The sequence below is a fragment of the Zeugodacus cucurbitae genome, chromosome 2 (assembly GCF_028554725.1).
Source record: "Zeugodacus cucurbitae isolate PBARC_wt_2022May chromosome 2, idZeuCucr1.2, whole genome shotgun sequence".
In the NCBI taxonomy this organism is placed as follows: domain Eukaryota; kingdom Metazoa; phylum Arthropoda; class Insecta; order Diptera; family Tephritidae; genus Zeugodacus; species Zeugodacus cucurbitae.
The window spans coordinates 85,991,713-86,016,733 of NC_071667.1; the positions used below are offsets into that span (position 1 = coordinate 85,991,713).

A 25,021-nucleotide genomic window follows, 5' to 3' on the forward strand; every position below is an offset into this window, starting at 1 on the left:
CGCACACTCCAACAACAAAAACAACAACGACATCAACATCAACAACAATGTCGTCGGCAATAACAGCCAGCAAATGCAAAAGTTGGACACATTCGCTTCCTAATGCAATTTTTCACAACAGAACAAGCAGAAGTAGAAGAGCAAGATGTAGCAGGAGAGCAGAGTGGCGACAAGGAGACGAGCGCAGACAAGAGCATAATGAAATATGAGTGCTTGTATACAAATTACAAAAGTTGTCCACACTGTTGCTGCTGTTGTTGTTGTTGCACGCACATGAAATTGTTGCATAAACAAAAGTATTTGAGAAAATAAGTGAGCCCCTTTGGCCATGTCAAAGCATTCCAGCAATTTGATGATTGAATAAACAAGACTCAGCCGTCACAACGAACGTCTGTTGTCTTTAACATTGAAGGCTCAACATTTTTCTGGCACTTTAGATATGATTCTGTACACTAATATGCAAAAGATTGTCTGCAGCAGCTATTGTGATTGTTTGGTCGTCTTCTCGTGAGTCACATAAGTCTTAAGACACCTGCGTTGTTAAACGCTCATCCTTGGAGAATCTACTTCTGAATTTTGCTATATCAGGATAGGAACCTATGGCATATGAACACCTCGGACTCGGCAAACCATCTCCATGTTTCTTTATCTACGACGATAATCTCAGAGACCTAAACTGGCGTGTTGTGTATCTTATTTCATATTTGCTTTGCAACATTTCGCCTCCAACAGGCTTCACTCAAAAATGTAAACAAAAATATCACGTGATCTTAATGTGTCATCACGTGATCTGGGCGGGGTCATTGATCTGTAAACACAAAAAAATCACGTGACCTGAAATTGACATCACGTGATCTGTGTGGGGTCATTGACCTCACTGAAAAATGAAAACAAATATATCACGTGACCTTGATGTCACATCACGTGATCTGGGCGGGGTCTTTTACCTGTAAACAAAAATGATCTTGAAATGTCATCACGTGATCAGGGTGGGGTCATCGACCTTATGGGGTAACCGGATATGATGTTACCGGAACCGGAAATGGGTATTCGGAACCGGACGTGGATACCTACGTGACCATACCCGGATATGGCGTGACGGGATATAATGTTGCCGGAACCGGTTATGGGATAACGGTGTATGAACGATGTAACTGGAAATCGGGTAACCGGACATAGGTTTCCGGAACCGGAAATGAGGCATCTGGAAACGGATATGTATAATGATATTGCCGGAACCGGAAATGGGGTGGCTGAATATTGTCACTGGCACTGGAAGTGGGGCATCCGGAAACGGAATGAGCCAACTGGAACCAGATATGGGATAACCGATGGAACCAGATATGGTAATGATGTGCCGTAAGACTCCAGAAAGTGCTTAGTGACGGAAGCAGCGTCAGCTTCAGGGCTTAACATAAATGTTTCCTGTTTATGGAAGACTTCCGTTTGTATCATATCCGCTTCCGTTATGACACTTCCGTTTCCTCATAGATATTGGTGTAAAGTTTGATTCCGCTATCTTCATCGGTATGTATGTATACTATATACTACTATTATAAAGAGGAAAGATTTGTATGTATGTTTGTAATGAATAAACTCAAAAACTACTGCTCCGATTTCAAAAATTCTTTCACCATTCGAAAGCTACATTCATCTGTTGTAACATATGCTATTTATTGCTAGAATCTAAACTTTTTGGAAATAGTTTCCAGGTGAGGGTATCAAACAGACTCCGTGATGGAGAATCTGAATCTTAAACTGAAAATCGTCAAAATATTAGAAATATACAAGCTCGCTTCATAATCCGAGAGAAAGACATCGGAAACCAAAGACTAGAGGTCGTAATCAAGATTTAGCTCATTACAAATAAAATATAATTTCATGCTCGAATTTTCTTCATTTTGCTTTTTTAAATGAACTCATGCAACAAACGGGAAGTACATACATATGTATGAGAGCGTGTATAAAAACTTATAACTTTTGAAATGTTTGTTTAAACCCGTGCGAAGCCGGAGCGGTCGGCTAGTAGTTTATCAGTTGGAAGCGTAGAAGTTACGTATACGCCCTGTAGCCTAAGCACGAAGGAGCGGTCTTTTTAAGGACTGCATATGGCAAATATAATTATCTTATATTTTGAGTATAAGCCCCTCTTCTCCGCATGTTAAATATATTAGCATTATAAGTGCTAATTATTCGAACAAATATTTTATCTTCAATAGCCATACCATAGATATGTGCACTCAATTGAAGAAAAAAAAGTAAAAAAAATTCAAAATAAATGTCTCGTATTGTAAGTGTCCAAGTAGAACACCAAACTTGCAAGCCATTGACTGCAAGTCACACACACACCCCACAAATCCATAAATGAAATGTGAATGGCAGAGAAACGTGATTTACCGTTAGCTTATATATTTATTTATATTTGTTGTTTTTTGTTTTTATAATCTCGTCAATGTTTATCGCACATTTTATCTTTTCCAAATTATTATTGTTTAAAACAAGGGAAAGTTATTGTTATTGTTGTTGTGTGAGCGTGCCGAGCATAACAGATTCTGTGGTCTCTGTGCGCTTGCAGGAGATCGATCAAAAGTTGGAAAGTGGAATCAAAGCGAAAGAGAAGAAGAGGAAGAAGTAAAGCAAACTACACAAACTTTTATTGTTTCAATCGATGAACAGTTATGCAACACAAACAAATCTCGTATATTTTCAGTGAAAACGAGAAAAACTTGTATAACCCATTGGTAGATTGTGACGCAGCAACTGCAGTTGCTCAACTTTCCACGGTATGTCATGAAATCGCAAAGCTTTATTGTTGTATTTTAGCCAAGCACAGTTTATATTTGTTGGAAATGTTTGAAAAGTCAATATCCTAAGCGACTTACAAATAACATACTAGTATACATATGTAGCTCGATTTAAAGCGATTAATGTGGAAAAGCTTATAAAAAAGCTCCGGTATGTAGTAGGAATGTGTAGAGTGAGGAATATCAGCAGGAAATCAGTATAGACGTCTCAGTAGTATTTGAAATCATACATAAATTTGAAGAATATAGAAATATTTAATTAGTAGTCCGGTATTTGAAGTTGAGGGCAAGTCCGTTTTAAAGCTTTTACTATAAACTTCTTCTTCTTCTGACAAGGAAAGTGTTTACAGCAAGAAACATATTGACAGACAGTCAAGCGGGTTTAAAATCACTAAAATCTCTAATCGTTTCTTCGAAGTTGGTGAACTAGCTTCATATTTTACGATAAATGAAGAAGTTGTCAAGAAGAAGAAGAAACTGTAAAACAACTTCTATGCGGATGCAAAGCTTTTCCTATATAAAAGAATGGCAACTATCGGTCACGGTTTCCTCGACGATATCTCGGAAGTGGCTTAGTTCAAACTTTTTGAACTTTTTGTGGTTCAACTAGCACATGGTAGAGTGAAGGGAATTCAGTCCCGATGGTATCGATCGATCGACATCCACTATACCTGCAGCTGCAGTTTTGCAGGTCAAGACTTAATGTGGAATCCCCAAATGCCTGTTCCCTTCAAGCAGAATGCAAAACAAAAACAAATGTAACTTTATCTTTCGATCGAGGAATCCAACAAATCAGGTATTATTAAACCCGACTCTTTTTATTTATATAGTTTAAGCTAACACCACAGCTTACTTCTAGAAATTGTTAAGGTTTGAGATGAAAGAATCACAAACACATAATCTCAATAGCTCGGCTACAGAAGTGTCATTAACTTTTGCAAGTTAAATCGTTCGCAACAGTTAAAAAGATTTGCACAATTCTCTCCACAAAGCTATCAAGCTGGGCAAATCGTGTGCAGATAAGAATTTTATGAATGAATAACTTGGTGAAGATGCATTGGGAACATCAAGAAAATATTTTCCAGCGATAAATACGGCACCCGCCGTTTGCCGCGTTGGCCAAGCAGCTTGTGGCGCAAGAATGTCAAAAAAATCACGTACCCACCGACAACATCACCGCCAAGCACCGCAGCGATAAAACGCCAACCGCCAAACACTGGCAAGCAAACCGAAATGCGAAATGGCGCATTTGTGCGCAGCAGACAAGAAAATATGGAATCAACACAATTATCGCCACAACACCTGACCCAGCAAGAGACATAAGTAGCATTTACGATGCGGTTGACGCTGTGCATGCACATGGCGGAGCGATTGCATGCGAGCGCGTACGCGTGAGAGCTGGAGAGCAGCACAAGTCGGAAAATTAATGACCGCGAGCACCTTATGCAGCAACGCGGGAACGCAAGAATTCCACGCACCCGCCAGAGCAGCTGGTTTGTGAACTTTCGGGTCGCCGGAGGGACGGTGCAACACAGCACAACCTCAGCACGTGAAAATTTGATATGAAAAGTTCAAGCGACAGTTGGGAACGTGCGATACTGCTGGCTACCTCATTGTGGCTACGAAGTGCATATAAAACCATTACGGTCGCAGCAGCTGACGATTAGTCAAGGCGAAACCTAAAGCCATTGCAGCATCAGACGTGCAACACCAAACCAGTGAATTCTAACCACGGCCACACGCGATTTTATATTTGTCGCCACTCGCTCAATACTGCCACGGCTCCAGCGCAGCGCTCCGAATATAATACCCGGAGGAGACAATGTTGGCAACGCATGGCTTACTGCACGTGGCCGCGGACCAACGCATCGCCTACGCGGCAATTCACTTTTGGCTACTGCTCACCCAACTGATGAGTGCGGCCACGGTCAGTGGCAGCCGGTGGAACGACAGTAGCAACAGCCCCGCCCCACCAGCCAGCGACCAGCAGCTGCTTCAAGCGCCACCCCCAGCGCCGTTGATGGACAAAACGTTGACAAACTGTGGCCGCGAAGACAGCCCTAGATGGCGGCCCGTTTGTGCCACAGCGAATGATGTGGACTATGTGCTCTTTGGCAGCGAATGTTTGTTGAGGCAAACCAACCGTGAGCGCCACCACGCGGACACAGGGGACGCGCAGGCCGGTGAGTTCCACCCACCTGTGCACGCCGAACTTTGTGTGGCACTGTGTCACACGATTAATGTACTAGTTTCCGAAATTGCTTGCATTGTTGTCACTTCTGTCCTTTTTTTCATTTTCGCTTTTCCATTTTCCATTCCGTCTAAATATTTCAATTTTTGTTGTACTTTTAATTTTTAATATTTTATGCGAAAAGTTTTTAGGGAAATTGCGTTGGGATTCTGTCGGCCGAGTTGTAGCCTTATAATTTGCGAAGGCAGCGAACGCGCGATTTGCGCCCGCAATGTCAACAGCGGCGAAGTGCGGAGCTTCAGCGGACACTGCGACATGGCGCGCGATGTTTGCATTAATGACAATGGTGAGCTCCAATTTCACTTTAAATATTTCACTATTTTTATTGCATTCATATATGTGTACTTGAGATTACAAGTATTAAATTCAGACTCGCGAGTCGTGAGAAGCTTTCTATACTCTAGATCTCGAGTATCTAAATGATTTCAAAGTACTATCAGTCCTTGTTTGGATATATGTATATTAAAACGCATTAATTATATATTCCAAAAATACCAAAATTTCAGATTGGCAACTGATCCCCGACGAAGCATGCGTTAGACAACTTAAGAGTTCAGTCCCTACTACTTCAGCTCCAACCACACAAGCTACTCCAATTACAACAGCGCAAGGAATGCCATTTACTAAAAAGGAAAATATGAATCAACAACAAAAGTTTAAAAAAGAGGTGCTGAGTAAGTCGATACCATGTCCGAAGGTATTTAATCCGGTCTGCGCAGAACTCTTTGGCGTCAAGGCGACTTTTATCAACGAATGTCTAGTGAATGCAGAGAACGTAAAATTCAACAAAGGTATGTAGAAGAACACACAATAAGCACCCTAGGCACAGTTGAACACTACAATCCACCTTTCACAGATTGGCAAATCTTCTCAGAGGGCGTCTGCGCGGAAGATTACGCCAGTTCCGAAACGCACAAAAACGTTATTAGCAAGCGCAGCACGGTAACCAGTGCGACCGTTACATTCGAACTGAACGCACCCGAGCAAATGCCGAGCGATATCATGTGGACACCGAATATCGAAAACACCAACTATATGAATGAGGATGTCTTCAGTTCCTATGGAGGGCAAATGAGAAGCATGCTCCAGTACAATCAGCCTTATGGTGCTCGGCACACCGAACAGTCATCCTTGGATGCAATGCCACATAATATACGGATTCTGCCGTCGGTTGACGATCATGTGTCGATCTGTAAATTTGGTGCTGGACCAGTTTGTGGCAGTTCAACGCAATACTCGGCGCATAAGTTTGAAAATATATGCGAGCTGTTATTGAGAAATCTCATTTTAAATGAGTGTGAGTATTGGCAGGTCCTCAATTAAGAGATTCGAACAAAGCGAATGACATCAAAGCCCAAGCTAATCTAAAGTTTTCTTTTTTGGTCCATCAATAGCTTGGATGGTAGTTAACGAGGGTAAATGCCGAAGATGTGTCTTGAATTGCACCACAGACTACGATCCCATATGTATCTCACGCAACGCTATTAACTACACCATAATCAACCAATGCCATCTGGATCACGCTATTTGTAGGAATAACCTAAACAGTGAGTACAGTTTTGAAAATAAAAAAATTAAAAAAATATATATTTTGATCACAGATTCATCATACAATTAAAAAATCGTATAAAACTATATTTTATAATTTTACAGCATGGAGGATACTGGGCAAAGGCGAGTGCTCAACTGTTTTGAAAAATATTCCATCACCCGAATCCAATTACGTCACAATAACGCCAGAAACTCAAAATGAAGCATACTTTCCTAGGCACGCAAGGAAAATTCTCGAATCCTTATCAGAAGTTGGCGCTGAAAGCTCGATAAGCCGAAATCCGCCAGTGGTCACTGACCAAATGTCTTCTTCAGAAGTTTTCGCTGGCGAATCCCATAGCACCAGCTCCAGCGAAACTCCACTTCCTGGCACTACCTCAACGCCCATCGCGAATACCACACCTAAAACTCATATAATGAATTTGTGGCGCAGCTCAAAGCGAAAATCGTCTGTGACAAGAAGAAAAAGAAATTAGTAATAAGTATAATTAAAGATTACTATCTATTATAAGTTGAATAATTTAATAAGTAAATTTTCTATTTTTTTAAAACAACAAATAAATGCATAAGAATTCAAATTCGAATTCGTAACGATTTCTATAGCGTTACGTTGACGTTACGTTCCGCTCAGTTACGTTTCAGTATTCTTTGTGCCACCACACAGATGGCGCCGTACACTTTCTTCATTCCTTTCTCCTCAAATTCGTAAATATTTACGAAATTCTCATACAAAAATAATTCAACAAAACTCATTTTGCTTGCGTGTTGATTGGGGCGTTCTCTGATTGATCCAACACGAATGTAGACCGTGGGAAAAGTGAGTAACCAGTAGAGCGCGAACGAACAAATATGAGGTAGTGCTAATAATACCGTCCGCTAAAATATCTCGCGCGTGAATGTTTAGTGTAAGGTCATCGCCTGCCATTATATAATTAGTATAAAATAGAGAAACCTAATGTCGCACACCTTGTCCGCCACTCCACCACCACCACCTCTTCAAGAGCAAACCATTGCCAAGAAGTATCCGCCGCCAGCCAAAAATCAACATGAATTGCCAACATGTACCTGGGCGCTGGAGTACCCTGAATTACAGAAGGCGTGTTTTCTAGCACGCGTTTGTGAGGACAGGGCTCCACAGCACTGCCAACTTCGCAAAGTCGCCTCTATTCTACAAGAGGGACCCACCTGTGGTTTGACTGCATTAAGCATGCTTTTGAATGGCGCACCTAACCCTACCGAACTCTTGCAGTTGGCTAAGCAGCGAGGCTACACAAACAATGGCGAAATGTTTAGTGCACAAAATCTATTTAAACTTATTTGTGATGCTCTAAATTCGGCAAATTCTTCAGCGACCGAAGCGAACAGAAGAGAAAAGTCCACATTGAATGGTATGTCGGTGACGGAAACAGGTGCCAATGAATGCGAGACCGAGATGCCGGCAGTGGAATGCGTGTTACATCAAGGCCGACTTGACTGTGCCAAGGTCAGATCAGCGTTGCAGGCGGGTGCTTGCATTTTTGTACCGTATCCTTTACATAAGAATCTTAAAATATACACATTCTAAATGTGGATCACGTTTGAGGCTAAGCGAAATGTCGTGCGTGTAGAGATCACCGACTTGTGAAAGAAAATTGGTACACATATGAGTTGAACAAATTATTTTTCATTGAAATTTGTTTGGCTAAATTAAAATTGCAAATTATCCTTAATTGCTAACAAAATGAAATATTTTAGCATTAAATATGTCGAATTAATTCAGTTGAATGTCAGAATTAAATTAAACAGCTGATTCGCTACCTTTTGACAGTTCATTTGACATTCCACAAAAGTCGAATTGACGTTAGCGCGTTTCCTAAAGTGCTTTGCTTGGCGTGTGAAAATACTTTTGTTTTTAATTAAAATACTTAATTTTGTTTATTAAAGTTAGCGCGTGTATAGAATGGCAACCGAAGAAGAGCAAGTAAGTATTTCAAGATTATTTCGTTTCTCTTCAACTTACATATCTAAATTTTTAACCATTAGATACAAGTGTTGCCGGTCAAGGAGCCGCTGGACTTGATTAGGCTTAGTTTGGATGAAAAAGTATATGTAAAGATGCGTAATGAGCGTGAACTACGTGGACGCCTTCACGTAAGTACAAATCAAAACCATTGCGAATTACAAATATTCCAAACGATAACTACAAGAGTTATCGCAAAATGCTTGCTATTTGGTTTCCAAATTAGGCGAAAACAAAAGCAATGGAATATTTATATTGGAATAATTGTATTTAATTTACGAATGTGTTTGTTTATATAAATAATATATTGTATTATTAATTGTATAAAATGTGAGACGAACTGGAACCTATTCCCCAATACAATAATAATGTGTTTTGCAGGCTTTCGATCAACATTTAAACATGGTGTTGGGAGACGCGGAAGAAACAGTAACAACCGTGGAAATCGATGAGGAAACATATGAAGAAGTATATAAGACTACAAAGCGTACAATTCCAATGCTTTTTGTGCGAGGAGACGGTGTAATATTGGTATCACCTCCTATGAGAGTAGGATAAAGCAAACACTTGAATTTAGAATGTAATCATACAATTAAATAAAATAAGTATGTGCTTAAAAGTGAAAATTATTAATACTTTTCATTCATTACAATTTTACGACAAAATGGTAGCACAATCAGATTTTCCTTAATTCACTTTAAACCCACTAAACATAAATAGGTACGATCCTGACTACAATCATTCACCTTGTTTGAAATATGGTCACAAAGCGCATTGGGCACTCATCATCGGTTACTTGATTAACGAAAGTAATGAGGTTTGTTTATAACAAAATACTATTTGCGAAAGTACATGTACATATTGACATGGACAATTTTGTAAATTCCAGTACTTTGTGATAGCGCGTCACGGAAAAGCGAAGAATCTTGCTGTCTGGTCAATGACTTCTCTAAGCGACAGCAATGCCAACCTTATAGAGTTCGAACAGCCGAAAGGTTATCCCGATTGTGATTTTCTGCTACCCCCTGGTGGTATTGGTGGTGATTTAGGTTTAAGAGAACGTGCCATTATTGTAAACATGTTGCCGCTAGAAGACTTATTTTTCTACGCGAGAAACGAAAGGAATGCCAAGCATTAGCCACCTTAATGTCTTCTCTGTAATTGTATATTTGTACTCTAGAAAATGCAAATTAATTAACCATAAATTGCCATGTTATTAAAGAAATGTAACCAAGTTAGAGAAAAGAAATGTCTAAATATTAAACTTGTAACAACAGTGAAACACGCGTTTTAATTGGAACTCTTAAATATTGATATATGTATTTTATTTTGTTATTGTTATTATTTTTGTCAATAAACACACTTAGTAACTAGTAAAGTTTTACAGCTTTTTCAACTTTATTACATGGTATTAACTTTAGGCTTTTCCAAAAAGGCTTATTAGCACTTCACTACATATAAGAATAAAAACATTCAGTTAAATATTGCATATATGTACGTATTTATATACTGTATTATATATATATAATTATTTGTAGTTTATTTTGTTACAATTAATTCCCACGAAATTCAGTCAATCACAATATTATAACATGTGTCTATAAGAAACGTATTTTTAATAAAACGAACTCGTTAAGCATTTCTTTTTTCATATACTATATATGTATTCATTTATTTAGCGACGAAAGCTAATTGGACTTATTGGTAAAAATAAATAATTGTTATATAATTCGGAATTTCTTTAGACTTAATGAAAATGAACACGAAATTAATTCAAACTAATTAAATTTAAATTTTTAACACTTTATTGACCGCATTGCACCGTTATAACGCTTTTAGGTTAAAAGTGCTTTATGCAGTTATGCGCTTTACATTTATTTGTTTGCACAGACACGATATGTATGTAATTTTCTATTACTTCAAAATATAAATAAACCGATGTTCGAAGAAAAATGAATAAAATGAATAAAAAAATTTATATACAAAATTCGAATTTATAATGAAATAGGGCTTGGACATACGCTAGGTTACTTCAAGCAACTTCAATTTACGGTGTGCATCTTAATAATATTTTAAGAATTTTGTCTGATGGCTCATAAGGGAATTTAGAAATTCGATCAAAGACTTGACCTTGTCTACAAGACAGAACTCATTCCAGATCTTGAAATTATTTACTTTACACCGGAGATCATTCAAGAAATATAAATATTTACTCACATTCTTTGTTGTAAGTCATGTTAATGTTGAATGATACAATCTGACTGTTTGAACATTAACCTCAAGGGTTGGCGACATTCGTCTTAAATGTTTGCAAATTCACAACCAACATTTCCTAAGCGCTGGCAATGTCCAATTTGATAAACGCGAATCAATACAAACCCAAAAAAACCAAACTAAAACATATTTAAGACACAAAATCAAAATAAAGAACTGAACACACAGAAATTATATTTTTATGTATTATTTCAAGTCTTTTCTTTTATTTATTTATTATTTTTGTTTATTATATATTAAAAATGCTTATAGACTAAATTTCAACTTGTTTTATTTCAATTTCTCCTTTCACGCTATAAATCATCACTTTCTCTTATATTGCATAATTCTTGCTCGCACCTTTCTCACTGACGAAACATTTAAAATTTCGTGTCTTCTAATTTAATTATTTGTTTAATGTTTTAAATAATTCGTATTATATATAATATGTATATATTATTAGGTATATATAATATAGTATGTATGTATATATTTTATAATTATAACTTTTAAATATTTATGCAAATTTTTATGTGAAGTATTCTAATAAACATTCACAGAACTTATGGAACGAGAGTAACTGCCATATATGGGCATGCGCGCATGCATGCTGTACATATGTACGAGTATATATACTTTAGTAAGTTAAAAATTTTGTATATGAAGACAGTTTAAATACCTAATCAATCCAAAGTCCAACCACATAATTTTTTTTTTAGTTGGAGCACAACAAATAAATTACAATGCGCACCTGCTGGTACTGGTCGACAGCATTTGGAGCAAACAATGCTATGGATAAACATTTCACTAAATATACTTAATTTACATATCGCACTTGAGATACATCTACATCTTGAGACATCTCTACAAATATTGCTGTTCTTACATTACAACTTTTACTCTAGATCACAACAATTAGAGTTTCATTACAATTTTGAAGCGTCCTCTCACTTAAGGAGTCCTCATCCTCATTCAAACACGCCACTGGTTTTTGGTTTTAGTCTACAACCAGTCAATGGACTTCGACTGAGGTTTGTGATAATTTCCATTTTGTTTTACTCAAAGCGAATAAAAAAAAAACTAAAGTAACGGCTGAGTTCAATTGCGCAGTCTCTTTACAAAATCGGATGATAATAACATAATAACTAATATATATAAAAAAAATTTAAATCTATTAACAATGAATAAATTCGAAAAAAAAGTATTTAAGCTGTCTGGGTTATATGTATCTAAGGAAGAAATATGTTTTTAGATTCAGTTAACAGATTTGAGTTGTTAGTTTGTGATGTTAATATTATTCCAGGCAGGAAGAAATAAAGCATCGCCTCTCTCATTTATAAACAATAATTTGTTATTACAGTTACTGAGTATTGAATATTTACTCGTGTCAGAGTTGCTCAGCGACGATTTTGAAAGTGATGGATGACATGAATTGAAAAAATACAAATTTTGTAAAATGAGTAACATAACGGGTTTAATAAACCACTGCTACAGTTTTCCGAGTCTTTTAATAATTTGATTTTTTGTGTGTTAATTTACGCTACATTACATCGAGATTTCAAAAAGTTCTGCATTCTGTGTAGAACGGTCAACGGTTATGTACTTTATGCTAACTCGATTCTTAATATTTTCGATTTGTATTTTGTTTATTTATTTAATATCTACTATTTAATAAGGAAACATTCGGATACAGGTGTTTTATTGATGGAAAATCGTTGGAGTTCAGTCACCGCAGCGCACTGAACACGGTGGCATTTTAATGTTAATTTACGTTTCAGTTTCACTTATGCGTTTAAATTGTACGTTAATAATTCTGTTAATTCTGTTAATTCTGATCAACTGTATATGTATGTACTGTATTTGTTTCTTTAACATTTAGCATTATTTAGTATTACAATATGGCTGGTGGTAGTAGGAAGCTATAAATTGTATGCTATACTTGTATCTCGTTAATCAAGTTTTTTATTGCATTTAACACATTGTCGGCGTAGCTACCATTGTTCTATTTGTATATATGTATGTATATTATATGTTATGTAGATACTACTTTACTACGGTTAGCAAGCATGGTTTAGTTTCGCAATTCACTTAGTTTCCTTTAAATATTATATATGCGCATACACACGAGATATACATATATGTAAGTAAGCGCATGTAATATTAAATATTTTTCGTTTATTTCTACAATCAGCTCAAAAATAAGTTGTTATTTAAATACAATAAAAAATAAGGTTGTATAAGTATAGGTTTCTTAACGCGTTTCTATGGATTACAAATAAAAAATATATATATGTATATGTATATCTTTATATAGCAGTGTTCGTAAACAAAATTGCAAGGCGAACCATGTTGATGCCACAAAATGTTGAAAAAGTCATTGTATAAATTATTGGGTTTCACTAAAATAAAGTTGTGGGGTTTTTGCCTTCTGAGTTCATTCCTGTCTTTTCGGTAAATTCTATTTTTCACGAACCCACAGGCGCCCTGCTTATATATGTAAGCTTATGATGCAGTTGTGAGGGCTCTTTGAATATGTAGATGTGTTGGATGCATACATTTATAATACAATATTATTCAATTATTGTACTCGGTTGTAGTAGTAGTAGGTATTACGTACAATATGATAACCAACGTAGCTATTACATGATATTTGCAAAGGTATCTGCTATTATATAAGTAGAATTGTTACATTAATGTTAAATATTTTATATTTTTATCGGCTCAAATTTTTGTTATTAAAATGACTAGGATATCTCAGAACAAGACATTGGCGTACAACCAATAAGAGCAATTGGAAAATTCTTTACGTGTGTTTGCCATTGCGATGACAACTGGAAGAATTTCACACCAGTCCATTCGGTGCCGTCAATGAAAACTGCAAAAAACATAATTATTTATTGCTTATTTACTCAAATAAAACTCGTTTAAAATTCATGAATTTCAGTCTTTTTAACTTCGAACTGCTTTCAGTCGCTACTGAGCGTAACCGTACTCACCTCTTAAAGGTACTGGGTGCGACGGTTTTGGTGAGCAAATCAAGCGAGCCACACCTTCGACGCACTGCTCCTTTTCGAGATCGCGGTCTTTTTCCTTCTTCTTGCCCAGACGCATAACTGTAAACACAACAACAAAATGAATAACACGAATGATGCAACCCACCGAGGCACTTACTTTGTTTCTGTTTCTTTTCTTTGGTTGCGAAATTCACTGTCATGCCATGCGACATTTCGCCTAATTGGGCATTCTGCGGTAGCCGCCAAACCTGTAGATTCCTAAATGTGCTCTTAATGCTACTCTTGCCACCCTGATCACCGCTACGCGTGATGCTCTTTTCTTTGGGCGTGTAATCACCCGGTCGCATAATGGGCCAGTAATCTACTTGCAGCTCCACCGACTCGGACGCAGCGCTCGACTGCGCTGTCGGGGTGTTGATCGAATCGCCGCCGCGATCGCGTAGCGCATTCGCCGAGGAGGGTGGCGTTTGCTGTGGGGGTGAGATCCTACCGCTCTGCGGTGGCGAACCGGATGGCGCAGTATTGCCCCCAACACCGCCGGCGATGCCAGATAAATTCGTGACATTGCTATTTCCAATGGGTATGGCGCTTGACATATTCAGAGACTGCTGCGCGCCTGAACTGCCCGTTTGCGTGGCGTTCTCTTCGAGATCGAGTGAGACTTGTGGGCCCTCCAAGTAGCCAATGCGTACATCCTGTGAATGTTGCAAGTTGTCAGTTATCAATGGTTTCATGTCAATTGCTTTACCGATACTCACACTAACAAATGGCACGAATATTTGACGTGAGTCCTCGTCCTTGTAATTGACCATTGCCTCACCAATGGGAATTTGGGTGCATGGTCCAGCGGCGTGTAGGTAACGCTGTATGCGTTGCACCATCTCCACAATATCGGATTTATTCGCGGTCACCGAGTCGCCCAGTGTCGTTGACAACGCCGAAGCATTCACTGTCGTTACGGCACTAACTGCCGCCGCAGTCGCCGCTACGCGCTCACACAACTGGTACCAATTGTCCGAGCCAAACATGGCACCATACGTCAAGTCGACTTGGCTGAGATAGCGCGCTATTGTGCTGCCGCTGCCGATCGGCACAATGTAGAACCGCAAATGATTCAACCAATCCGGTGGACGCACTCCCATTAGCTCAACGTAGTGCCGTAAGGCTGCGCCCTGCAGCCAATCCCCTCCCAATAGTAAAATTTTCACCGTATTTGGTGGCTTCGCATTCGAGTTGCAGCTAAAGAAAAGAGTTAATGAAATGAAAAGGGAAATTGAATATTCAAAGTCTTCAGACTTACTATTTCTGTATCTTGCCCATTAGGGCCTGGAGTACCGCCTTCACCTCCGCCGTGTTTTGTGGTACAAAAGCCGGCTTGAAGGAGTTCGCCAAGAGCGTTGTCAGTTTGGGCATTAGTGCACTGCCACTCAGCGCCTCAGGCGGACTAATTAGTGTGACCACATCGGGAAGATTTGTATCCTCGCTGGCGAATATTCGGCTCAACTGGTCGAGCAACAATTTGCGCGGCTCCACATTTGTCGGCGACAGACATGTCTCTAATACTGAACGTGGCTCAGCTGTTAAGCTAAGTGTCTGCTTCTTCTTGCCCATGCCAACGCCACTGCCGGCGGCGCCACTGCCAGCACCGCTTGGCGTGTTGCTGGATGTGCGGAACAGACGCGAACGCTTCTCGCTGAAAGTGAAGGCGCTGCCACTGTTGCCGCCACCGCTCACTGGAGTCAACTGCTGCTGCTGTTGTTGTTGCAGCAGCTGCAAACGCATGTAGTCCTTATCGCTGCGCGGAGGACTATTCTGCGGGTCAGAGTTCTGGCCATCGGTATTAAAAGCGTTGCCCTCATTGCCAGAGCTGTCATTTCGATAGTCTGTCGGGCGATCTGTGGAGCATAAATTTAAGACGAACATGGATTTAAAATGCAAAGAAGTTGAAGTAACTTTAACGTTGCTTTTAATAACTAGGAAATAGAGAATTTAAGAGCATAGGACTGTAACACTAACTTCTAAAAAAAACATAACGAGGCATCCAGATAAGGGTAGTGTTCGCTAACATATGTAAACTATATAGATACTCTTGTGATAAATGCTTAGAAAAGGGATACACAATTATTCACTTAACTTAAATTAAAATGAATTTCTGACTGTGCTGGGCAACAAATCTTAAAATGATCTTTTACTGACTTTTTATTTTTACACTTTTTGGCTGCAAAATGTCAAAATGAATTAGAAAATATTTGCTTTTTAAAATTTTTAAGGCAGAATATCAAATGACAAACACTTTCTGTTATAAAATTAACAAAGTAACCAATAAAATAACAGTTTAGGTACTTAGTTTTTACATAATGAAGATAGTTCAAGTGACCGACTAATATAACCGTATTGCGAATTGGCCTGCATTGTAAAAATATATAAAGTGAGTAAGCATGCTAAGGCATTTGAACTTTTTCATTTTACTATAAAAATTATATAACAATTTCCGGTTTTTGTAGTGAAATCCTCTATTACGTATGACGACAAGCCATACGGGTACTTATTGCCAGCAACAAAATCTAGTTTGTTGTATGATGTATAATTTGAAGAGGAGTTATTGTGTGACTCTTTCTGTCATTTAAATTAATTTGGGGGCATAAACTAAGTATTCTCTTAAGGAATAATTAAGTAAAGAAAGATTTAATCTCACATTTATAAATAATACTTAATGAATAGAACAATAAAAGAATTCACACTTAATAATTAAGGAGTTAGTAACATGACAGCAAGCACTAAGTCTACTCACGAAAAAAATAATTAATGTTGTGATATATACACATATAAGTATATAACAATATTATAAATATAATAACAATTATTTTGCTGGTAATGGAGAGCGACCAAAAATTATTATTTTTGAATTTCCCACGGTTATCATTTTCATTTTGCTCGATTCTCAACTCTTCTAGGTACTAGTTATGCTTTCGATAACTATAAACTTTAACCGTTGTTAGATCCAATTATGTAGTGGCTTCTAGGCTCCACTAAATGGTAGAAAGCAAAGGTTCCTCCAGAACTGTTTTTTTTTTTTTGTGAACTCATTAACCAATTGTGTATGCTAGTTGTCGCTCGCAGTCCATCACCAGCAGAGAGGTTCCAAATGACGCGTACGTAGCAAATGAAACAGAATTCAACAGATAAAAGTGATAGGATTCGAACAAAGGGCGAACATTCATTTCATTTCGTGTGGATTAATAATTTCGAAAGTAAATATTTAGGTGGGATGAACGAATATTCATTAGGTGTAAGGGGGTGTGTACGATGTTCAGTTGAGTTGAGTGTGGACTTACAAAATAATAGAAAAAAGAGAAATATGAATTTTAAAAGTAAAAGGATAAATTAACAAATAAGAACAAATTATGTAAACATAATCAAAGAGAAGTAATGCAAATAAGAAAACGGAAATTTAGCAAACGAAAAAGAATACACAGAAAGTAAAATTAAACGGAAGGCAAATAGTTTACATTGCAAAAGAAAACGAATAGACAGATAGCAGAGGAGTAATTAAAGAATTAATAAATTTTTGTAATTTGTATTTTCTGTATTTTGCTGTTGAATAATGTTTTAGTTTTTTATGGTTTTTATGGTTTTTTGGTAGAGAGAATTTACACAGACCTGGTGTTGTTGCCGAATTATTGTTATTGTTTGTTAAATGAATGCATTTTTGTCTAGTATTATCATAATTGAATGACGAATTGGTCAATTGGTCGCTTTTATCCGATGATCTGCGTTCAAAGTTGCCTGCAAAAGAAATCGTTCAAGCCATGCAATTTCAATCGATCGAAACAAATACATAAGTAGTAATACAATTAATCAATTAATCAATAATAATCATAGTCAATTACGCCAAATATCAATTTAGAACATAATTCAGTGTCTTCAAATATACGGTATAAATTACGAATACTTAAATATTAATGTCTATGCATGAAATTAGCTAATGTTTAGTTATTATATGGATGTATGTATGTATGATTTCATATCAGTTGAACAATGCGAGTAATATATGGTAGGATGCTGCAAACCGCGTTACCACGTTACTAACTAAAGTAAGACTATTGTACTCTTAGTTTCACACTAACTTTACGCTAGAAGTTCACAGTCCAAGTATCATAGATAATATATAAGAGGTTATAAATTTACTTTACTATTACCGCACTCTAGTGAAAATTTTATGCATTTATGTATATATACAAAATTACCGTTAGACACATTAGTCTCTAGTTAGCAAAATGCAACAAACAAAATGAATGAAGAAATGCGAATGAAATTAAATTAAAATGAGCAAACTGAATAATCCGTGAGTGATGCTTATAAATGATCTACGTATACACTAAATAACCGAGTATTCATAAATGTAATATATTACTCTTAAACTGTTTATTTTTTTAAGTACTTATGTCGAGGCGTTAGAGAAATTTGGTGACAAAGTTCAAAATGCAGAAAAAGAAACTCCAGCAGTATGCGCAATTCACCCAGAGCAACCACAGAAATGACATTCTTCTTCTCCCGAATTCCCCCGACTCTTCGCACACCTAATATATGTATGTATGTGTATAACCCATCTGCCTGTTGTGCCAACTCGGCCTTGCTAATTTCATTCTTGTTCAATTCTGCCATTTGTCGGACATTGTAATTTTCTTTGTCAGTGTAACCTTCGTCAATTCCATCGTGCCCTTGTACGGCACTTGCTCGCCAATAGCAACAGCATTCAACCCTGACCGGGTAGAGGTCACTATGGCGACGTTTTGTTGTTGCAGTGGTGTAATGGTGAACGGAATAAAGTCGCCGCCTAAAATAAGTTGTTTACAGTCGGACGGCATCGTCCAGCTTTAACTGCTTTATTGTTGTTGGTACGGTTTGCAAGTGAAAAGCCAAATTTGGCAAGTGAATTCAGTGATCCTTCAGGGAGCATATTAAGGTTATTGGAAGCTTGACCGGCATGAGTAGGAAGTGAATGATTGTCTTCTTTTTATTGCTATTTATTGTAGTGGTCGGTAAATAGTATGGAAATATTGACAAATTTCGCCAAAAGTTTTGGGTTTCATATGTGGATCAATGAATTTAAATCATTTGGGAGAATGCCATTGTCTGCCTTTTCCTAATAATAGTTAGATGTCTATATTTACATAAACAAAAACAAACAGTAGAAGACAAAGTCAACTGCTAAGAATTCTTAATTTTAAATTCTTTATTCTTAAGTGTTTAAGTTATTGTCAAGGCTGAGGTATAACATTGAACACTGACTGTTGGACCCCTGGGGCGTATGAGTGATGACGAGTCAAGACTAATGGAGACCCGGTGGTTGTGCGCAAGGGCAAGCAGTAACTTGCAAGCCAGCCAGCAGTCAAGCCTATACTTATGTAATTAAAACAAAATTAATGACTTTTGACAATTCCCACTGACAACTCGCTTTGTTTAATGAAGAGGTTTGTGGTCTTGAACAATATTTCCGTATTGTCAATTGATACTTTTAATTCACTAGTGAAGGAATGGGAAATGGAAGCGTTTACTCAATGTTAAATAAAAATTTTGACCGAAGGGTTTTCTCGGTGTATGTAACTGTAAACCTCTCTAACGCCGACTTTAAAGTAACATAAAAGACTTTAAACTTAACAAAATCAAAAGCGACCTACCAAAGGAGAAGAACTTCAAGTAGCATTAAATTTAACAATATGAAATCAAATTCGTTTCAAACTAAATATGTAGGTATGTACGTACGTATTCCTAAACCAATGAGAAACATATACTTAAGCACAACCAGTTACCATACTAGTGAACTAGTTGCTTTTTGTTTCGCATCTCTGCTTTTAACAACTTACCACCGCCGGCGCTATTGTCGTGCAGCATTATCCGCGAATTGGTGAAGAACGGGCGCAGCGAGGGCTTTGGTGTCGATCCAATAGACAAGCTGTCCATATCGGGGCCGGAATCGTCGCCCTCGCAGCATGACAGCGATTCCAGCTCCTGGAAGAGTGCGTCCAAATCGCGCTCGCCACGGAGTGCTGCTGTGCCGCGGCTCACCTCGCCCTCCAGCTCCTCAGAGGCCTTGAAACGTTTCAGCAAAGCCACAATTTTCTGCTTGAAATTACGTTGTTGCAATGAAATTGTCTGCAAAACGGAAACAAATTGTAATCGAAGTGTAATAACTTGCTTTTATTGTCAATAATAAAATATCAAAAAAGTAATCAATAATTAGAGGATTACTCAATATTGATGGCGCTTTTAAGAGCACGCTGTTGGAAATATTTACAGTGTCATTTAGACAATTATTTGTTCTCATTAACATATTGGTGTCGTGAACTACGAATAGATAGTGTTGGGGGAATGAACGCGAGTCAACTAGAACGAACGTGTGACCTTAATGCACAAGCTGCTAATAGTAACGTAGTACCTGAGGACAATACAAGAGGAGAAGAGATGTTAAGGCTCTGAAGTGAAAGGTATAAACTTTTGGTGCTTCTGCTCGATATACTTGGATACACAAGTTTTCAATTGACGTAACCTCATTGTCTTGGTAGTGCGTAATTGCTTGCAACAATTTATTGCTCCTTAATTGTTGGGCAGTTTGAAGTGCACCGAAGTGATTTTCAAATAAATAATTCAAGAACTTTGAATTGATTTCGAAGCAATTTTCTGAAACTTCGTGTATTTTTGTTTTGTTGTTTGTGAGCAAGTTCTATAAGAACAAATATAAGTATGTACTTATAATCGGTTTGAGTTTCCTTTCCCACAGGCCATTAGGTTAATAGAAATAGAAGAGGCTCTTTGAAACTTTACTTCGAAACTTTTACGATTAAGCAATTTATCCTGCTTTGTTTGGGTGAGTTCTCCTCAATAATGCGGTTTTTTATGATATTAGATAAGGAGGGGATCGATAGAAGGCATTCCGCTTGCATTTTGCAGTAATTTTTGCCAGAAAGTCCAAAACACCAGTGCTTCTGAAAATATCTGTAATGTTCTCTATCTGTAGGAAAATTTTTGAAAAGAAAAAAATGTTGCTGGTGGACAGTTCTATTATGAATGGTAATTGTGTTTCCAATTACTGTTGTACTACAATAGCCAACAACCACAGCACTGACGCCATTAAGGTATGAGTACACCTACGTTTCGAATGTTAAACCTCTGAAGGGAAGATAACTAACGGATGACTCATTCAAAATGCTAATTAATTAATGATTAATCGCTACTTAATTTACATAATAAACAGAAGATATCTAAAGATTGTACAAACGTGTTGAATCATATGCAAACATCAATATTCCGAATTAAAAAAAAAAAAACCTAAAAAAGTGATAAGTATTAGACTACACTAATTTAGTCAATGTTATACGATAAGGAGCCCATGCCGTAATAGTAGATTCAAGAACAAGAAGACACCGCAAAGGAAACCGCAATAATCCACAAAAGTGCATTTAATTAGATTTCTGATATTTTGGGTTTAGTAAAAAAGAGAAAAGTGAGAGAAACAAACATGACGACATCTACCATCTACCATATATAAGTAAATATGCACCTATGCTTTTACAAAAATTGATTTAGTTAAGTGAAGAGAAAATTGTGCACGTCAACAAAATATGCGAAAACCCTTCCTATGACTCACATATACACCTGTACACAACTATGTAAGCAAAAAAGTACGTTAGTACCAAAAAAAGAAAACATTTCTAACGCTAGCGAGAGCGCCGTCAATGGGGCAACAAGTGCAAGAAATCACGCACAAACTAACAGAGATGTGAGCATTTGAAATATTAAGTATCAAAACTTAATTAACGTGTCAACGTGACACGAAAGACCGCAAAGAACACGCCGGTGGATAATAATAATAATAATAACACACACAACACAAAGCCTTTATGAGGGGCTGAAATGGTTAATTATATAAATTGTTTGCAACAATTGGCACTTTAACACTGCGTAAATGAAATGCATGCCAGCCAACTCGTACATACATACATACACACTTACATATATATTTATGTGCGTACATGCATAATTATTTAAATACATATACAGATGTATGTATGTATGCACAAGAGTAGCGGTAGAGACGACAACATATAAATTATGACGTTAATCATGCCTTTTAGCACCGTTTATTTGTATTTAACTAAGCCTGTGTATTTAATAATATAACACATAACTGCATTTACATATATTCGTATAGTTGTATAAGCTTTGAAGCTGCTTTGGCGTCTCACGCACGTTCACAAGCGCTTTATACGCAAGTCATTCTGTGCTTTCTTATGTACACATAAATAGATAAAGGCCCTAGAGACATATTCAAATGAAATTAAATCACTTTTCACACTTTCAGCAGACTGCGGCTGGGAAGCGCTCCAACCATTTCATTTGACTATGCACTCAGCGGTGTTGCTTATACGTAGCAAGGCGGAGACACCTCAACGAAGGACCAAATTAGGAAATATTTTGCACTAAAAATATATTATTAAATTATTCGATTTTATTTTCTTTTGTTTTTCACCAAAAATAGTTTAAACTATCACATTTGGTCCACTTCGAAATTTTCGAAATTTTATTCTTGGAAGTAAATGAGAGTCGGTTAGATTTTGATCCAGATAAATGCTTATCAAATCTTTAAGTTTTTTTTTTTAGTTTTACTGTGACTCTCTTCAAATCGTTTAAACACGAATAACAAACAACCTAATTTTATACAATATTTAAATAATATGTACCGCTTATGGCTGCCAAGTGATAAAGCTCCACTTCTAAACAAACAGTGACAGTGACAATGTCCAGTAAGTACACCAATGATCGCGCTGAGATGGACCTTGCCCAGAGAAAGCAGTTGAAAGTACCGCTTACGCTACACAAAGGCCAAAAGGACCTCGCCACTGCACAAGTACTGGTAGTTGACCAGCGTTTGACGAGCTCATGCGTAGTCTGCATGTCCAGCGCTCTTGCGCAGGTGAGCGCTCCCATTCCGACGACAATGTAGCTAGGGTACCCTCCCTTGCAAGCTTGTCCGCTATACAGTTACCAACGATCCCGCGGTGACCGGGTATCCACACTAGTCGGATCGCAAAATAGCTGGAAGCTTTGATAAGGATCTAAGACACTCTTTAACTAGCCCAGAGCGTACTGTCATCAATTCCAATGCCAGTATTGCCGCTCTGCTGTCGGAGTGAATACATACCTCTCTAAAAGAGGTCAGATTCTTACAATAATTACTAAGCATATGAATTTATCGAGAGACTTCAAAGTTTGGAATCATAATTACTAAGACACAATAGCAACAACAAACAATGACATTTGTTTCTCCAGAAGAAGCAACAACAACTACATAGTTATAATTCAATGCAAATCAAAGCAGTTATAGATATTGAAATATACCCGACCTGAGCACCTACAATTTATTCTTCTCAAATTTGGAAAATTTTGCATGAATAACAGAACAACAACGGAAAAGATAATTTTTGATAATAAACAGAGTTTTTTTTTGGGAAACTTTCAATAATCGCCAGCACCCCTACCTCAATTCATCCCAAAAATTCACAAAGTTTGTTTTACACGCAATCAATTCCGCTCGCCTCAACTGCTCGGCACTTTGTATTTTCGCAAAACTTCACTAATAGGATGCCAACAAAAGCAAAGTTATCTAAATAAAGTGTTGAACCTAATTTGCATTTGAATTTTGACTAAATTATGGTGGCAAAGCAGCTGAGGCTCTTTGTCAACAAAAGTTAAGGCAAAGCAAAGAAAAGCCTATTAAAACAAGGCCCTAAAACGCAAAATAGACTCGAGCTGCGTCGTAAATACTCCGCCGCCTAACGGAAAAACGCCCGTTATGATCTACAACAAACAAAGCAACAACGCACGCGAGCTTAGAAAGAGTTAGGGCTTATCAGTGAGGAAACATTTTCGGAGGATGCATAAGCTGAATGTGTGTGAGTGTGTGTCAGTGCACAGAGGCAACAATGGAAATTCGCTTGACAAAACTTTATTAATTTGTTTTTGTGTAGATTAGGGGTGCGCGACCCAAATAAATAAACGAAATGGGAGCTCTTATACAGTATGTGTGTGTGTGCGTGTGTGTTTCCTTGTTGGACGCAAAGCGGAAGTGTTTGCGCTGATTTTATTCCGACGTGTTGTTGTGAATATCTTCTGCATAAATTTCCAAAACAGCTTCCATGTTTTGTTCTCGCAGCCATCGATGTGCATGGTGTGAGGAGCTAGGCGGTCCATCTGTTAGTCATAATTTTATTTTTAATTTTTTTAATAGCAAAAAATGTTTGGGGTGAGTAATCGACGCTGAGCCCACCTAAGACTTTCCAAATAAATATATTTACTTGGGTTCTTATTTATTTACACTCTGATTACGGTGTGTTTACGTTTAAAGTGTTTGTTGTGAGACCAGAAGAACGCATTTAAATGGTGCAAGCGTTGATTTCTACACAGACACACAACAACAGCAATAACAGTCCCTCAGGTGTATTTCGCGTGCGTCGTTGCCTTTGTTGTTCTACGTCACAGAAATTAATGAAATCGGTGTTGAAATATATGTTTCTTTCTCCCGAACGCGTCTGTTTTTCCTCTTTGATGTTGGAGCACCTTCAGCTGCCGTTTGTCGCGGGCATCACCATGGAACCATTGTAAAATACACAAGAAATTGTTCACAGCGCTCATTTAAATGTTAAATAATTAATTTCAATGGCCATAATGAACTCGGCAGCAATAATTTCAAAGTAATTGTTTCTATTATGGCATTAAATGGAAATAAAAAATTTAATTTTGAAACAAAAAAGTTTTCGTGAAGAGATTTATTGTCACTGTGGATGAGTTTAATAATTATCATTTTGGTTACTCAGCCAAAAAAATGTATATTAACTGCACTGTTTCACACTAACCTTAAGGAATCCGGACGAGTTTTTCATTTTTGAATTGCAAATGGTATTGAAGAAGATATACAAAATATAATTCTTCACCTCACCTCACGCTACGAGCACTTGTGAATAATATTTATAAAATAAATAATTAAATGATTCGAAACAACCATTGATATTACAACTTATATAGAAAGAATATAGAGGTGTTGCCAACCTTCTTAAAATAATGAGTACTCACTACCGTTAATGACATTACT

General features: G+C 37.4%; 4 protein-coding genes across 6 annotated transcripts in view; 3 read left to right on the forward strand and 1 right to left on the reverse strand.

The window, feature by feature from the left end:
* Nucleotides 1-3,650: 3,650 nt before the first annotated feature.
* On the forward strand, nucleotides 3,651-7,647 carry LOC105220716 (uncharacterized). Its single transcript, XM_029043913.2, has 6 exons — nucleotides 3,651-4,987; nucleotides 5,180-5,341; nucleotides 5,562-5,846; nucleotides 5,912-6,352; nucleotides 6,450-6,602; nucleotides 6,709-7,647. Exons 1-6 carry the CDS (start codon nucleotides 4,627-4,629, stop codon nucleotides 7,080-7,082), a joined length of 1,776 nt encoding a protein of 591 aa, XP_028899746.2. The 5' UTR covers nucleotides 3,651-4,626; the 3' UTR covers nucleotides 7,083-7,647.
* LOC105217964 (actin maturation protease) lies at nucleotides 7,562-9,887 on the forward strand. Its single transcript, XM_011193250.3, has 3 exons — nucleotides 7,562-8,130; nucleotides 9,326-9,422; nucleotides 9,495-9,887. Exons 1-3 carry the CDS (start codon nucleotides 7,562-7,564, stop codon nucleotides 9,741-9,743), a joined length of 915 nt encoding a protein of 304 aa, XP_011191552.2. The 3' UTR covers nucleotides 9,744-9,887.
* Nucleotides 8,308-9,231, forward strand: LOC105217954 (U6 snRNA-associated Sm-like protein LSm3). The gene is made up of 3 exons (XM_011193238.3): nucleotides 8,308-8,566; nucleotides 8,629-8,736; nucleotides 8,987-9,231. Exons 1-3 carry the CDS (start codon nucleotides 8,546-8,548, stop codon nucleotides 9,161-9,163), a joined length of 306 nt encoding a protein of 101 aa, XP_011191540.1. The 5' UTR covers nucleotides 8,308-8,545; the 3' UTR covers nucleotides 9,164-9,231.
* A 1,163-nt stretch (nucleotides 9,888-11,050) lies between the features above and the next one.
* Nucleotides 11,051-25,021, reverse strand: part of LOC105217925 (phosphofurin acidic cluster sorting protein 2) — a 44,844-nt gene continuing 30,873 nt past the window's right edge. For 2 of the 3 annotated variants that reach the window (XM_011193182.3, XM_029045942.2), the window contains exons 6-12: nucleotides 19,740-20,028; nucleotides 17,533-17,658; nucleotides 15,173-15,767; nucleotides 14,631-15,111; nucleotides 14,030-14,567; nucleotides 13,855-13,971; nucleotides 11,051-13,733 (exon numbers count right to left, since the gene is read on the reverse strand). In XM_011193182.3, the coding sequence (XP_011191484.2) occupies nucleotides 13,603-13,733; nucleotides 13,855-13,971; nucleotides 14,030-14,567; nucleotides 14,631-15,111; nucleotides 15,173-15,767; nucleotides 17,533-17,658; nucleotides 19,740-20,028 (2,277 nt within the window). In that variant the 3' untranslated portion in view covers nucleotides 11,051-13,602. The remainder of the gene's footprint in view (nucleotides 13,734-13,854; nucleotides 13,972-14,029; nucleotides 14,568-14,630; nucleotides 15,112-15,172; nucleotides 15,768-17,532; nucleotides 17,659-19,739; nucleotides 20,029-25,021) is intronic. The other variant, XM_011193225.3, reaches the window with a different exon arrangement.

Excerpts from the sequence above, each read along its gene's own strand:
- LOC105220716 (XM_029043913.2), top strand. The coding sequence starts at position 4,627 with ATGTTGGCAACGCATGGCTTACTGCACGTGGCCGCGGACCAACGCATC. Across the intron at positions 5,342-5,561 it reads TGTTTGCATTAATGACAATG|ATTGGCAACTGATCCCCGAC; the intron begins GTGAGCTCCAAT and ends CCAAAATTTCAG. Across the intron at positions 6,603-6,708 it reads TTGTAGGAATAACCTAAACA|CATGGAGGATACTGGGCAAA; the intron begins GTGAGTACAGTT and ends ATAATTTTACAG.
- LOC105217964 (XM_011193250.3), top strand. The coding sequence starts at position 7,562 with ATGTCGCACACCTTGTCCGCCACTCCACCACCACCACCTCTTCAAGAG. Across the intron at positions 8,131-9,325 it reads GGTGCTTGCATTTTTGTACC|GTACGATCCTGACTACAATC; the intron begins GTATCCTTTACA and ends AAACATAAATAG. Across the intron at positions 9,423-9,494 it reads TGATTAACGAAAGTAATGAG|TACTTTGTGATAGCGCGTCA; the intron begins GTTTGTTTATAA and ends TGTAAATTCCAG.
- LOC105217954 (XM_011193238.3), top strand. The coding sequence starts at position 8,546 with ATGGCAACCGAAGAAGAGCAA. Across the intron at positions 8,567-8,628 it reads TGGCAACCGAAGAAGAGCAA|ATACAAGTGTTGCCGGTCAA; the intron begins GTAAGTATTTCA and ends TTTAACCATTAG. Across the intron at positions 8,737-8,986 it reads AACTACGTGGACGCCTTCAC|GCTTTCGATCAACATTTAAA; the intron begins GTAAGTACAAAT and ends TGTGTTTTGCAG.